The sequence below is a fragment of the Caretta caretta genome, chromosome 1 (genome assembly GCF_965140235.1).
Source record: "Caretta caretta isolate rCarCar2 chromosome 1, rCarCar1.hap1, whole genome shotgun sequence".
NCBI lineage: Eukaryota > Metazoa > Chordata > Testudines > Cheloniidae > Caretta > Caretta caretta.
In genome coordinates, this window is record NC_134206.1 from 28577291 (window position 1) to 28590850 (window position 13560).

Below are 13560 nucleotides of genomic sequence, written 5' to 3' on the forward strand. Positions count from 1 at the left end.
TATGTGAAAGGGGTCACTAGTACAAAAGTTTGAGAACCACTGGTCTAAACAGCCAAAGGAAGAGGATGGAGCTGGAGTTTCCCATAGCTTCTGCTGCCTCAGACGCTATTTCAGGCGGCCAGGGGGCGGGCGAAGCAGGGGAGCAGCCGTCAGGACTCACTCGGTTTACCCCTGGGTGACCCTGAGCCACGCTCTTGGCCTCCCTTCCCCGCCTGGGCGCTGCTCCCCTACCTCCGGCAGGGCCTGGGGCGGGCAGGCGACGCTTGCAGCAGCCCCGCTTTGAGTGACCCTGGGACGAAACGTGCGAGCTACCGCCGGAGCCGGGCGGCTTATGGAGCCGCCCTAACAGCCAGCGAGGGGAGAGCGGCGCCGCGCAGGGCCAGGAACGCCCTGAGCCTTCGCCCCCCGCCTTCCGCTCCCCCGGGGGGTGCCCTGCGGCCCAGCCCCGGGCTGCTCGGCCCCTCTCCCCGCGCCTCTGCCCAGAGCCCCGCGGCGGCCGAGCTCTCGCCCCCAGCCCCGGCCGCGCTGCTGTCCCCCGGGCTGCCGCTCCTCCCTCCCCCGCCCCTGAGCTCCTATGGCAACGGGCGGGGCGCGGCCGGCAGAGCCGGGGCAGAGGCGGCGGCGGTGGCATGAGGGAGGCGGCCGCGGAGCCCCAGCAGGAGCCGGCGGCCGGGGATGCGGGAAACAGCGTCTGTGCGGAGCCGGCGGGGAGCGGCCACTGCGGCCAGCCCTGTGAGTGGTGGGGCCGCCCCCAGCCTTGGGGTCCCGTGGCCCCGCCAACCCTGCCCTGGGGCGTCCCGGCCGGCTCCCGTCCATCCCCCTGCAGGGGCACTGCCCAGCCCTGGTGTATCTTGGCTCCCGTCCACCCCCTGCAGGGGCACTGCCCTGCCCTGGTGTATCTTGGCTCCCGTCCACCCCCTGCAGGGGCACTGCCCTGCCCTGGTGTATCTTGGCTCCCGTCCACCCCCTGCAGGGGCACTGCCCTGCCCTGGTGTGTCTTGGCTCCCGTCCACCCCCTGCAGGGGCACTGCCCTGCCCTGGTGTGTCTTGGCTCCCGTCCATCCCCCTGCAGGGGCACTGCCCTGCCCTGGTGTGTCTTGGCTCCCGTCCACCCCCTGCAGGGGCACTGCCCTGCCCTGGTGTGTCTTGGCTCCCGTCCACCCCCTGCAGGGGCACTGCCCTGCCCTGGTGTGTCTTGGCTCCCGTCCATCCCCCTGCAGGGGCACTGCCGTGTCCTCGGGTCCCAGCTCCCATCCACTGCCCTGCCGTCGGGTCTCATCTCCCCATCCATCCCCCAGCAGGGCTGGTGCCCTGCCCCACCCCTGTGGTCACATGTCCCATTCATTCCCCCTGCAAAGGGCACTGTCCTGCCCTGGAATCCCATCTCACTATCCATCCCCCTTCAAGTGGGACTGCCTGCTCTGTGGGCACAGCCTTGGCCCTGGTGGTGTCACTCCAGCCCTCTTCGGAGGTGCGGGGTGTCTCACCCCATCTTTTCCAGCCCTTCAATGTGGGTGAGATTGCCTCCCCATGGGGTCCCAAACAACCCATCATCTTCCTTTCCCTAGTATAGTCGTTCTCAACGTTTGGTCCATGAACCCCTGATGGTCCACAGACTGTTTAAGGGTTCCATGAAAGACTTTGACTGAAAACTGACTGAATCTGTTCAGCTATATATACAGACAATAGATTTTCAAAGGGGTCCACACCTCCATTTGAAATGTTTTAGGGGTCTGCACATGAAAAAAGATTGAAGACCACTGCCCTAGTGCAGTGGTCTCCAAAGTTTTTGGATCGTGCACCCCCACGGTGCTGCCGAAGAAAGGAGAGGGGAAGACTTACCACAGAGGGGAACACTTGCCGCAGGTGTGCCGCCGAAGATGGGAGAGGGGAAGACCTGTCGCGGGCGTGCTGCCAGAGAGGAAGGCCTGCTGCAGTCGTGCAGAGCTGCTACCGAAGAAAAAAAATGGCGAAGTGCCGTCCGGCAGCGCTCCTCCTGCTGTGCGCCCCCTGGGATCCTCTGGCTCACCCCCTGGGGTGTGTGCACCCCACTTTGGAGACTACTGCTCTAGTGGTCTCCCCCCTTCCCAGCTCATCGTTCCCTGCAGTGCCTTTCCTTGAGGGTGTCTTCCCATATCTCCCTGTAGGGGCACCTCACTATTCCTGTGTAGTCTCTCCTGCCCCTTCACTCTTCCTCCTGGGGGTCTTTTCCTACCCCATCCGCACCCTGTAGTGAGCAGTAGCCTTCACCAGGGAGTCTCAGACATCCCCACCCTGCCGAGGACTCTGTCTTTTCCTTGGGCAGGGGTGTGACCTGCCCGTTTACCCTGCACTGCCATTCCCCTGGGTTCTCTATGTGCTGGAACAACATCACGGGGTCATGGTGCATGTCCGCTGCAAATGGTGGCCCATGACAGCAAGTCTCAGAGCCCAGGTCTACAGACTCTGGCTCGTTGAGCTCACAATACAGTGCTAAAGATAACTGCAGCTCACAGAGGCCCTGGGGAGCGGATTGGGGTAGGGGCTCTAGCACAAGCTGCAATGTCTACATAGCTGTTTTTAGCGCTGTAGCATGAGCCCGAGTCTGTAGACCTCGGACTCCGAGACTCACTGCCACAGGCTGCTGTTTGTAGTTTAGATGTACTGTACCATAGTCTCAAAAGTTGCAGTGCCATGTCACAGTGGTTCAGTGAATCCAAGCACAGTCTTGCACTTTCTGAACCCTGCAAAGGTTTGCAAACAGTTCCCCTTTGGCCATAATATTGGGAGCCATGGTGCCACCCAAGCTTGGAATATCTGACTGCATACCTCTGGATATCTCTAAATGATGAGAAGTGGGAAGGTGTATTAAAAACACTAATAGAATAGGATAAAACAAGATGTACATTAACAGTTTGGGGCTTTAAAGTAACCAATTTTTTGCAATATGTTTTGCAAACAGGGAAGAAATTTGTATATGTTGAGCCACCTAAGAGAGTTAAGGAAGTACTTGAAGAAGAGCTTTATTTTCGGAGAGATGGATGCCAAATTAAACATCCAGCTGCAGGTAATCTCTATAGTCAGAAAATAAGAAGTGTTTGTTTGGGAAATGGAATCTAAAATGCTGATGAGAGAGTATGCTGAAAACCAGGTCAGTTCATTAAAGCAAAGCCATGATGTTGATTATCATCCTTATGGGAATGTACAGAACTTGGAGAAATCCTTATGGCCCATTATTTGTTCCATCATTCTAAAACTTGGGGAACATACAGAGTACATAGAAGTCCATGCAATTCATCAGCTTGACATTATGCAACATAGAACCCGGAAAAGACCATGTGATTCAGTAACCTGATATTTCTCAAATTTTCTCGTGGCAAATATACCTATGTTACCTTCTTGACACCATTGCACAGAGAAAATAGCTCTTTCCCTTTGTTTCTTAAACACTGAGTTCAGCATATTTCTAACTCCATATTTTATGAAATTAAATTGCAGCTGCTCAGACTATGGATTTAGGAACTTGTCTGATTTGCTTGTGGTCATGCAAGAGGTTTATGCTACTCTTGAATTCCCATTTGAAGTGTAATCACAAGGGGCAGAAGAGTGTTTTAAAATATGACACCTAGACTACAAGAGGCAAAGAGATCTCTGCTTCCCAGTCAGCTCTGCAACTTGCCACGTGGGATATGAATGTTATTTTCAGTGTATCGGTTTCCATGACATTTCAGTCTTTCCATTGAGCAAATCAGACTGCTACAGAACCAGGATCTGCAGCAACTTTTTAGGGCTTGCATGGCCCCAATGGTACTTTCTGGATAAGACCCAGAGTGTGTTTAAATAAATCCTATGGCAGGTCTCAAAACATACCTTGAGTATCGTTTTCTTCAATTAATATGCTTCGGTCTATACCTAGTTAAAATCATTTTAAGAACATATGAGCCGTCTATTTTTAAGTCACATGTTCAAAAACATATCCTTGTGGCTATTTTATTGTTTAAGATCTCTCCAGCCTTGATTTGTGTCTCCCTGAGTCTATTAATAGAGTTTCCCAAATCCCATCATTTGAGACTAAAATTGTCCTGCACAAACAAGGCTACTGTTTCTTCTGTAGCATCCTGTTTTAGCGCTGCTAGTGATTGTATATCACATAAAGAGGGTGCTTCTGTAACAATCATTTTCTGGATAGGTTTCACTTATGCTACTGTTATACTGTACTTTTCCTTTTGATATAGGACTTGGTTTTAAAAGATTAGATTTTTATCCATAAATGTTGATTCCACTGTACATACAGAAACTGATAAAAATAATTCCATTAATAATAAGCAAAATTTACCTATAGGCAAAGTAAGATAATGGTAATAGATAAGAGTTTGATTTAAGAATATTTACTTTGAATATTTTGATATATGATGTTGACAATTTGTTTTTTAACACCTATAAAATAGGGCTGTCAAACGATTTTAAAAAATTGCAATTAATCACAAGATGAAAAAATAGTTACAATTAATTACAGTTTTAATTGCACTGTTAATAATAGAATACCAATTTAATTATATTTGGATGTTTTTCTTTCTTTTCAAATAATATCGTTTTCAATTACAACACAGCATACAAAGTGTACAGTGCTTATTTTATTATTTCTATTACAGACATTTGCACTGTAAAAAAGATAAAAGATAGTATTTTTCAGTTCACCTCATACAAGTACTATAGTGCAATCTCTTTATTGTGGAAGTGTAACTTACAAATGTGGAATTATTTTATTTTTTTTTTTTTTACATAACTGCATTCAAAACCAAAACAATGTAAAACTTTAGAGCCTACAAATCCACTCAGTCCGCTACTTATTCATCCGATAGCTAAGACAAATGAGTTTGTTTATATTTGTAGATGATTAATGCTGCCCGCTTCTTATTTATAATGCCACCTGAAAGTGAGAACAGTCATTTGCATGGCATTGTAGTAGCCGGTGTTGCGAGGTATTTACGTGCCAGATATGCCTAAACATTCGCATGCCCCTTCGTGCTTCGACCACCATTCCAGAGGACATGCTTCCATGCTGATGGTGCTCATTAAAAAAATCATCTTGGGGGAGATTTCTAAAGATGCTGTCTGGTTCTTATTTACAATGTCACCTGAAAGTGAGAACAGGTGTGTTCTACTTGGTACGATCCAAAGCAGTGCGAACCGACGCACCTTCATTTTCGGCATCTGACTCAGATGCCACCAACAGACAGTTGATTTTCTTTGTTGGTGGTTTGGATACTGTAGTTTCGGAGTATTGCTCTTTTAAGACTTCCGACAACATGTTCCACACCTCATCCCTCTCAGATTTTGGAAGGCATTTCAGCTTCTTAAACATGGGGTTGCATGCTGTAGCTATCTTTAGAAATCTCACATTGGTACCTTCTTTGTATTTTGTCAAATCTGCGGTGAAAGTGTTCTTAAATTGAGCAACATATGTTGGGCTGTCATCTGAGGCTTCCATAACATGAAATATATGGCAGAATGTGGGTAAAACCACGAAGCATCGGAGTCACCCGATGAAGTGAGCTGTAGCTCATGAAAGCTTATGCTCAGATAAATTGTTTAGTCTCTAAGGTGCCACAAGTACTCCTTTTGTTTTTGCGAATACAGACTAACACGGCTGTTACTCTGAAACCTGTCATTAACAGGAGTTGTAAGTCTGCATTCCTGATCTGTTCCCGGAACAAGCATCACACAGATAGAAGACCCTTTGTTCCCCCTGCTCCAGATTTGAAAGAATTTTGTCCTCTCATTGGTCATTTTGGGTCAGGTGCCAACTAGGTTACCTTAGCTTCTTAACCCTTTACAGGTGAATGGGTTTTGCCTCTGGCCAGGAGGGATTTTATAGCACTGTATACAGAAAGGTGGTTACCCTTCCCTTTATATTTATGACTTCATTATTTTTTTTTAACAAGCATCACTGTTCTCACGTTCAGGTGATACTATAAATAAGAAGTGGGCAGCATTATCTCCCATAAATGTAAACAAACTTGTTTGTCTTAGCAATTGGTTGAACAAATAGTAGGACTGAGTGGACTTGTAGGCTCTCAAGTTTTACATTGTTTTGTTTTTGAGCACAGCTTTGTAACAGAAAAGTCTACATTTGTAAGTTGCTCTTTCACGATAAAGAGATTGCACTATAATACTTGTATGAGGTGAATTGAAAAAATTCTATTTCTTTTGTTTATGTTTTTACAGAGCAAATATTTGTAATCGATATAATAATATAAAGTGAGCACTGTACACTTTGTATTCTGTGTTGTAATTGAAATCAATATATTTGAAAATGTAGAAAAGCATCCAAAATATTTATAATAAACAATAATAGAATACTAATTTAACAGTGCTATTAAAACTGCAATTAATCACAACTATTTTTTTAATCTAGTTAATTTGTTTTGTGTTAATTACTTGAGTTAACTGCAATTAATTGACAGCCCTTCTATAAAGCATTAGCTTTTTGAATCTCAATGTTTACTGTCATTAAATAATTATTATGTGATCTGGCCCAGGATTTCCTGCAGCTGTGAAAATTCAAATCCATAAAAATAAAAACATGCTTAAAAACAAATATTGATATTATCCATCAAAATTATTGTGCCAAGCTTGTATGTGACCAAAAGCTAAATTCAGAGGTAAGTCTAAGAAGTATCCTCCATCTTCCCACCCCTTGAATATGTAAATTACACCCCTCTAGATTCACTGTAACTCAGGTTTTATCGTCACTGCAAAAAAGGTGTGTTTTTTTACATTGCGAAAGCTATCTCAATGTAAAATCCTAATGGAGACATGACATAGGTAGTTTTACCTATAGCTATACCAATATAGCTACTCAGGGTCAATACACCCCCTTGAGAACTAGCTATATTGAGTTAAAACTACAGTGCTTTGTCTCCACTAGGATTTTACACTCAGATGGCTATCGCAGTGTAAAAACACAACCTTTTTTCCAGTGAAAACATGAGAGGCTATGTTTTCAACTCTCCTACCATGCAGTTTGGTTGCTAAACATTAATCTTGTGTGTTCCCAATATACCTTAAATTCCCTTTCTGTGAAGAACAAACATACATCCTCCACCCTGAATGGAGGCTTTGGGGCAAGAGTTCCTGACTCCTACCAAGTCCTTATTATGCAACATTGCAATGGTCTTTGGACAAAGAGAGTGAGACCACTAACTTGCAGACTCAAGATCCAATCTTGCATTCCTTGCATACATACTCAATATTCCATTGAAGTCAGTGTGAGTTTCGGGTGGGCTAGAAGGGCAAGATTTTGCCCTCAAGGCATGAGAGGATCACATTGCAGTTTAAAAAGATCCATAGTAATATACCAGATTGGGAATAAGGAAGGAGGGTGTTTGGCAGATCCCACTGAAACATTCTTGGAACATTTTTTAGCTGATGTCACTAACTGGCTTTTCATTATTAAATTGCTTTTGAAATCTCCATTGACTACACTGAAAGGCATCTCAGCATATTTTTTGTTTGCTTATTTAATTATTGTTTAACCTTTATATTAGAGTTGTTTCATGACTATGTATTCCTACAGCTAAACCCAGCAGCTCTGACTGGTAGCTGATGTGAAGGATTATTGATAAATGAAGCTTAAATAGTTCCTTTTTGCAATCTGTTCTCTCAGGCTGTTTTTTCCTGCTCAATGGGCAATCGCAGATTTGGCCAAACTCCCAGTGAATGCAAGAGCAGTTTCTAGTAAGGTGAACGAATCTGCACCTACAGGACTTTGAGTCACCACATAATAAATATAAACCTCTTTATTGTTCTTCCACATTTTTACTTAATCCCTTTCAACGCCTCCTTTACCTGCCTTTTAAACGTTAGTGAGATTTTGAATGTTTTCCAGCTGACTGAGAGCACCACACTGTTATCTAGCAATATTGCTGTCTAGCTGTGAAATGTTAGGTAGCATAAAATCATTGATGTTAGAGATGGAAAAGGCCATGTAGGTCATTCAGCACATCTCCCTGCGGGTGTAAGATTGTACCTTCAGTACATTTTAATCAAATATTTGCACAAATATTAAAACCAATGTGTTATTTTTGGGGTGAACATTAGTTTTAAAATTATTTGATGAATCTACCATACCTACTTAGTTCATCCAGGAAGTCTGCTTTTACAGCATATCTACCAGGTCCATCCACCCATTCTGTAATAGAATCCACACATTCGCTTCCCTTATGTAAATGGTTGTTTGAATGAACATATTAATGAGATATCTGTCTGATTATGTAACAGGCAGGGGCTAGTAAAATGCATTTAAATCCGCACAAGACCATTAGAGGGTCTGATCCAGGAAAGTACTGAGAGTTCTCAACTACCACTGACTGCACTGTGGGTTGAGAATGCACTGTATAACAAGGGACTGGATCCTTAGTTTTTAATAGGCTTATACAGTTAATTGTAATAGTGTCCTGCTCCTCATACATAGTATCACAAAAGGCTTTTTCTTTAATCATTACAACATGCTCGTTAATATCGTCACAGTACTAGGGTAAAATCAGTCTGAATTCCTATTAATAAAACTCTTTCCACATGAGTTATTCCTTTTTCAAAAATCTCTCCAAGCTTACGGAGAGTTGAATTTTCTGTTATTTTAAAATATGCTTGCACCTGAGTTAATGTCTGTTTAAAAACCTTGTTCCTGTCTGCACCCACTCATCCTGCTATTTCCTGTAGAAGCTCTTGATTTTTCAGGGGGCTGGGTGGGCAATCATCTTTGATAAAAAGACTTTATCCTTAAATGGGAGGAGATATAGAAAGGCACTGTTTCTATTGTAACATAAATCACCAGCACACTTGGAATTGAAAGTTACCATTGGTAGGGAGACAAGGTGGGTGAGGTAATATCGTATATTGAACCAACTTCTGTTGGTGAGGTCTGGTCTGCGCTACATACCTATATCGGTATAGCTGTATCGCTATGGGGTATGAAAAATCCACTCTCCTGAGTGACGTAGTTATACTGATTTTTATCCTCCATGCAGACAGCACTATGTCGGTGGGAGAGCTTCTCCTGCGGACATAACTACCGCCTCTCAGGGAGGTGGATTAACCATGCTGACAGGAGAGCTCTGTCCTGTCGGTGTAGAGCGTCTTCATTAAAGTGCTACAGTGGCGCAACTGCATCGGCAAAGATGCGCTGATGCAGTGTTTTAAGTGTAGGCTTGTCCTGAGAGACAAGCTATCAAGCCACACAGAACTCTTCTTCAGGACTGGGAAAGGAACTCCCAGAGTCACAGCAAAATGCCAGGTGGAATAGAGTGTTTAGCATAGGTAGTTAGCACATAGTATAAGGGACCATTCAAGCTAGAGTGGCCCGTTAACAATCTCTGCAGTCATAGGACAAAAAGAGGGGGTTAGTGGGCTACAGATTGTTGTAATAAGCCATAAATCCAGCATCTCTGTTCAATTCATGATTTTTGGTGTCCAATTGAGTAATGAATTTTAGCTCCCAGCCTCGTCTTTTGAAAGTGTTGTGCAGGTTTCTTTTGAGGATGAGGGCTGATAGGTCAGATATAGAGTTCACCCACAGGGCGTTTTTGTGTTTTAACAAAAGGTTTGTTGTTGTCTTTTAATTCTTTCCTGTGTAAATTTATTCCAGAGCATAATGATTGTCTGGTTTCACACACAGAGTTGCTATTTTGGCATTTAGTGCACTGGATGAGGGATGCCACACATAGGTGCTGGAACTGAGGGTGCTGCTGCACCCCTTGGCTTGAAGTGGTTTCCATCATTTACTGTTTGGTTCAATGGCTCTCAGCACCCCCACTATACAATTTTTTCCAGCACCTCTGACACCACATGTTGTGATAGGCATGTGTAGGACCATGGATCTTGAAAAGTGTTTTGTAGGGGGTGTTGATCATTATAGTAGTGGAGATATGTCTGCAGGTTTTGCATCTGTTGTTCTGGCAGGGTCTGCTGCCCCTTTGAATTGGTGTGTCTTTCATGATAGGATCCCCATCAAGTATGGGTTGATAGTTGTTTGATGATACACTAAGACTGTGAGTTGGTCATGGAGGTCACAGATTCCGTGATTTTGCATGACCTCCATAACTTCAGCCCTGCACAGCAGGGCTCAGGCTGTTGGCGCCAGGTTGCGGGGTTCGGGCTTCCATGATTTATTGTTTATTGCCTGCGTCCTGTCTGTGACTTTTACTAAAAATACCCATGACAAAATCTTAGCCTTATTATACTGCGTGTGGATTCCAGTGTGGGGTGGTAGGTGGCAACTAGTAGTATGTGGTCAGAAGGGATTTTATTTTTGTATTGAAGCAGATTCTCTTCGGGTATTTGGGGGACCCATTCCCTGATGTAATCTACTTCTCTGGTGGAGTGTCCTTGGTTGTTGAAGGTAGTTTTGAGTATTTTAAGGAGTATATCCTGGACTTTCTCCTCAGAGCATATTCTGTGGTATCTGAGTGTCTGGCTGTAGATAACAGATTTCTTGGTGTGTTTGGGGTGGTTACTGGATCTATGAAGGTAGGTGTGGTGATCTGTGAGTTTCTTATATATAGTTATCTGTAGGGTTCCATTGTTGAAGCTGATCATGGTGTCTAGGAAGTTGATGCTGGTATGGGAGTGTTCTAGAGAGAGTTTAATGGACTGGTGATGACTGTTGAAGTTGTGATGGAAATCTATGAGGGAGTTTAAGTCATCTCTTCAGAGGATGAAAATATCATCAGTGTATCTCAAGTATATTATTGGTTTGTGGTGCATTTGCCCAGAAATTCTTCTTCAAGGTGGCCCAAGAAGAGGTTGGCATATTGGGGAGCCATCCTCGTACCTCTGGCTGTTCCCATGTTATGGACAACGTGTTTGTTGTTGAATGTAAAAATTGTTATGGATGAGGATGAAATGGATGAGTTTAGTGATGTGTTTGGGGTGGATAGCCCAGAGTTGTCTATTGTCTTGTAAATATGTGAGGCAAACAGCTATGCTGTCATTGTGAGGGATGTTGACATATAGGGAAGTGAGATCCATGGCGGCAAGGATGGTGTACTGAGGTAGGTTATTAACGTTGCAGCATTTGTGGCGGAAGTTGGTTATGTCCTGGAGGAAGCTGGGCCTTGGTATGGTGAGTGGTTTGAGGATGGTTTCTATGAGTCCCTATATTCCTTAGTAAGAGTGCCATGGCTGGTAGAAGGTCCCTCGTGTGGGTTCTTGGAGGATGAGTTTGTAGAGCTTCTCTTGGTGTTGTTTCGGGAAGGAGTTAATGAAAACCTTAAATTCAATAACTGTTGATCTAAAATGTTAGAAAATTAAAGTATGTTAAGTAAATTGTGTGCTATATCTTTTGTGTAGTGTTCGTCTGTTTCTAGTAAATTATCTTGTTTCTGTTCATTACGTTGACCAAAGATATTTGTTTTAAAAGTGGTTTATATTAATTCTTTTACAGCAGCCTAGGTGAAAAGTAAAACAAACCAAGCTAGAATAATCCATTTTAATGGTATTGTTCTAATACATTTTTAACAGTGGCTCTGGAAGGAATATGGAGCTTGAAAAGAAATTTCTCCATGGGAGGCTTGAAGCCAACATCACAGAACAGAAACACTTTACTTTCACAGCCCAAGTACTATTCCAGGCACGGAGGAATAAGAAGTAAGAGACAGTAATCAGTAGATTTCAACTGTAACACCTCATTTTGCAATATTAGGATGACACTGTTTTATAATACACTACAAACCTATTAAACAGATAGCAATTGTACCTTGCTTGGTTTTATTCTATTTACCTAGGTACCTATATGGCCCCCATCACCATAGCATCTTGGCATTTTTTAACAGATCAACAACCTCTTCTTTTCCTTCAGCAAATAGCAGGGCACTGGGTTGCAGACCCTACATGGGAAAGTTGCTTAGTGCTGCTTTATTGAGTCTCCTTAAGCTCATGTGCTAAGGACTTTGCTTGAAGATGTAGAATACTTACTTTTTATTCATGTTGGTGGGTGGCTCTTAATAGCTCTATGTGGCTCCTGAGTCACACTTGCTTTCCTCTCTTCGTGGGATTCAGAGTTTTCTGCAGGTCTTGGAATGCTGTGACCCCCTTCCTCTGCACATCTCCCATTGGGGAGATACGAGGTTGGGGTGAGATCTCGGTCATTTCCTTCTTTGTATGTTGGGAGGGTAGTGGGCAGCTTGGGGAGGTTTCTCTTTTCCCTTACAATCCCCAAGGGGCCTCTTCAGTCCGATGGGCCTGTCCTCTCCCAGCTATCAGCATAGCATGCTCACTATGCCCAGCAGCTCTCTTCCTGAGGAATTTGTAGACTTTGTGGTGGGGAGAAAGCTGCCAAGCTCAGGGGCATACAGAGTTTATAAGCTCTGTCAGGGCAGTGCTGCTAGGGCCAGGGGGACCATGCAGAGTTCATACTCTCTGCATACTGTGTGGTTAAGTGGGGCTCCTCTTCACCAGGCTGGGGAGTGGGCACTCCAGGCAGGACTTGCTTCAGCTCTTCTGTAGCAGCTCTCTCCTCCTGCCCGGGCATGTGATTCTGTGATTAACCTATTATCGATCCCATAAGAACTCATTTTTGGGGGGCCCATAAATTGTTGGCTTACACACAGTATCTACACCTTATTTCTCCCCAACCTCCACGGTTATTCTCCTTCCCTCAAAGGTTGCATGCTTTGCTGTGTGCACTGCTCCACAGTGGATTTCAACACCCTGTGCTTGCTTTGTCTTGTCCTGCTTCCTTACAAATATAAAATGTGCTAGAATTCTGAGGCAAAGGCTGTTTAAAAATATCCCCTGCCAAGTAAAATCTGTACTAATTTCTGTTGTTTCCATATATTTTTTCCCTCTAGGATAGCTCCAATGAAAAGCAACTTCTCCCTTTCTGGAGGACATGGGTCAGGGCAGGCACCTCCATGTGTTACCAAGCCTACGATTATTTTGTTCCAGCAAACTCAAAGTACCATGATATAGACTGTGTATTATATTTTGTACAATAAAATAATAAAGCCATCTGTATTGGCACCTGATCAGCTCTAACTACAGAGCGCTGTAGCTAGAAGGTGTTGAATGTGCAAAGGCTTGATTGCCAAACCTGTCTATTTGCAGGCATTGGCAGGTAAAGATCAGTCACTCAGGTTTATTGATGTTTTTTTACCTCAAATTAACATATTGGGCAAATGATCTTGTACTAAGGTCTTGTCTACATAGAAAAATTGTAGCAGTATAGTTAAAGTGGCACATTTCCCCTAGTGTGGATGCAGTTATAGACATATAAAGTGCTTATCCCAGTAGAGCTTTTTCCCATATGGGAAGGGGCTGGGGAATAAGCAATAGTGATATAAGACACCTTTATACTGGTATAACTGTGTCCACACTATAGGTTATACTGGTATAGCTAGTTCAGTAAAAAATCACACCCACAGCTGATAGTTATCCCAATACTATGTGATCTGGCTTCAGCTCTCATGCTCACCAACACATCCCCCTTCACACATACATACAGCAATGACAGCACCAGCTGTACACTCCCTTTCACCTGAGAGCGACTGGAGGAATGCTCAAGTTGGGGGAAAGAGAAGC

General features: G+C 44.1%; 1 protein-coding gene across 2 annotated transcripts; it reads left to right on the plus strand.

Annotated features, from left to right (window-relative positions):
* Positions 1-597: 597 nt before the first annotated feature.
* C1H11orf97 (chromosome 1 C11orf97 homolog) lies at positions 598-12990 on the plus strand. 2 transcript variants are annotated; one of them, XM_048843302.2, is made up of 5 exons: positions 601-732; positions 1730-2037; positions 2942-3046; positions 11503-11628; positions 12831-12990. In XM_048843302.2, the coding sequence occupies exons 2-5, from the start codon at positions 1881-1883 to the stop codon at positions 12833-12835; spliced, it is 393 nt and encodes a 130-aa protein (XP_048699259.1). In that variant the 5' UTR covers positions 601-732; positions 1730-1880; the 3' UTR covers positions 12836-12990. The 2 variants fall into 2 exon arrangements, with proteins under 2 accessions (XP_048699268.1, XP_048699259.1); XM_048843311.2 differs by lacking the exon at positions 1730-2037 and having other exon boundaries at positions 598-732.
* Positions 12991-13560: the final 570 nt, after the last annotated feature.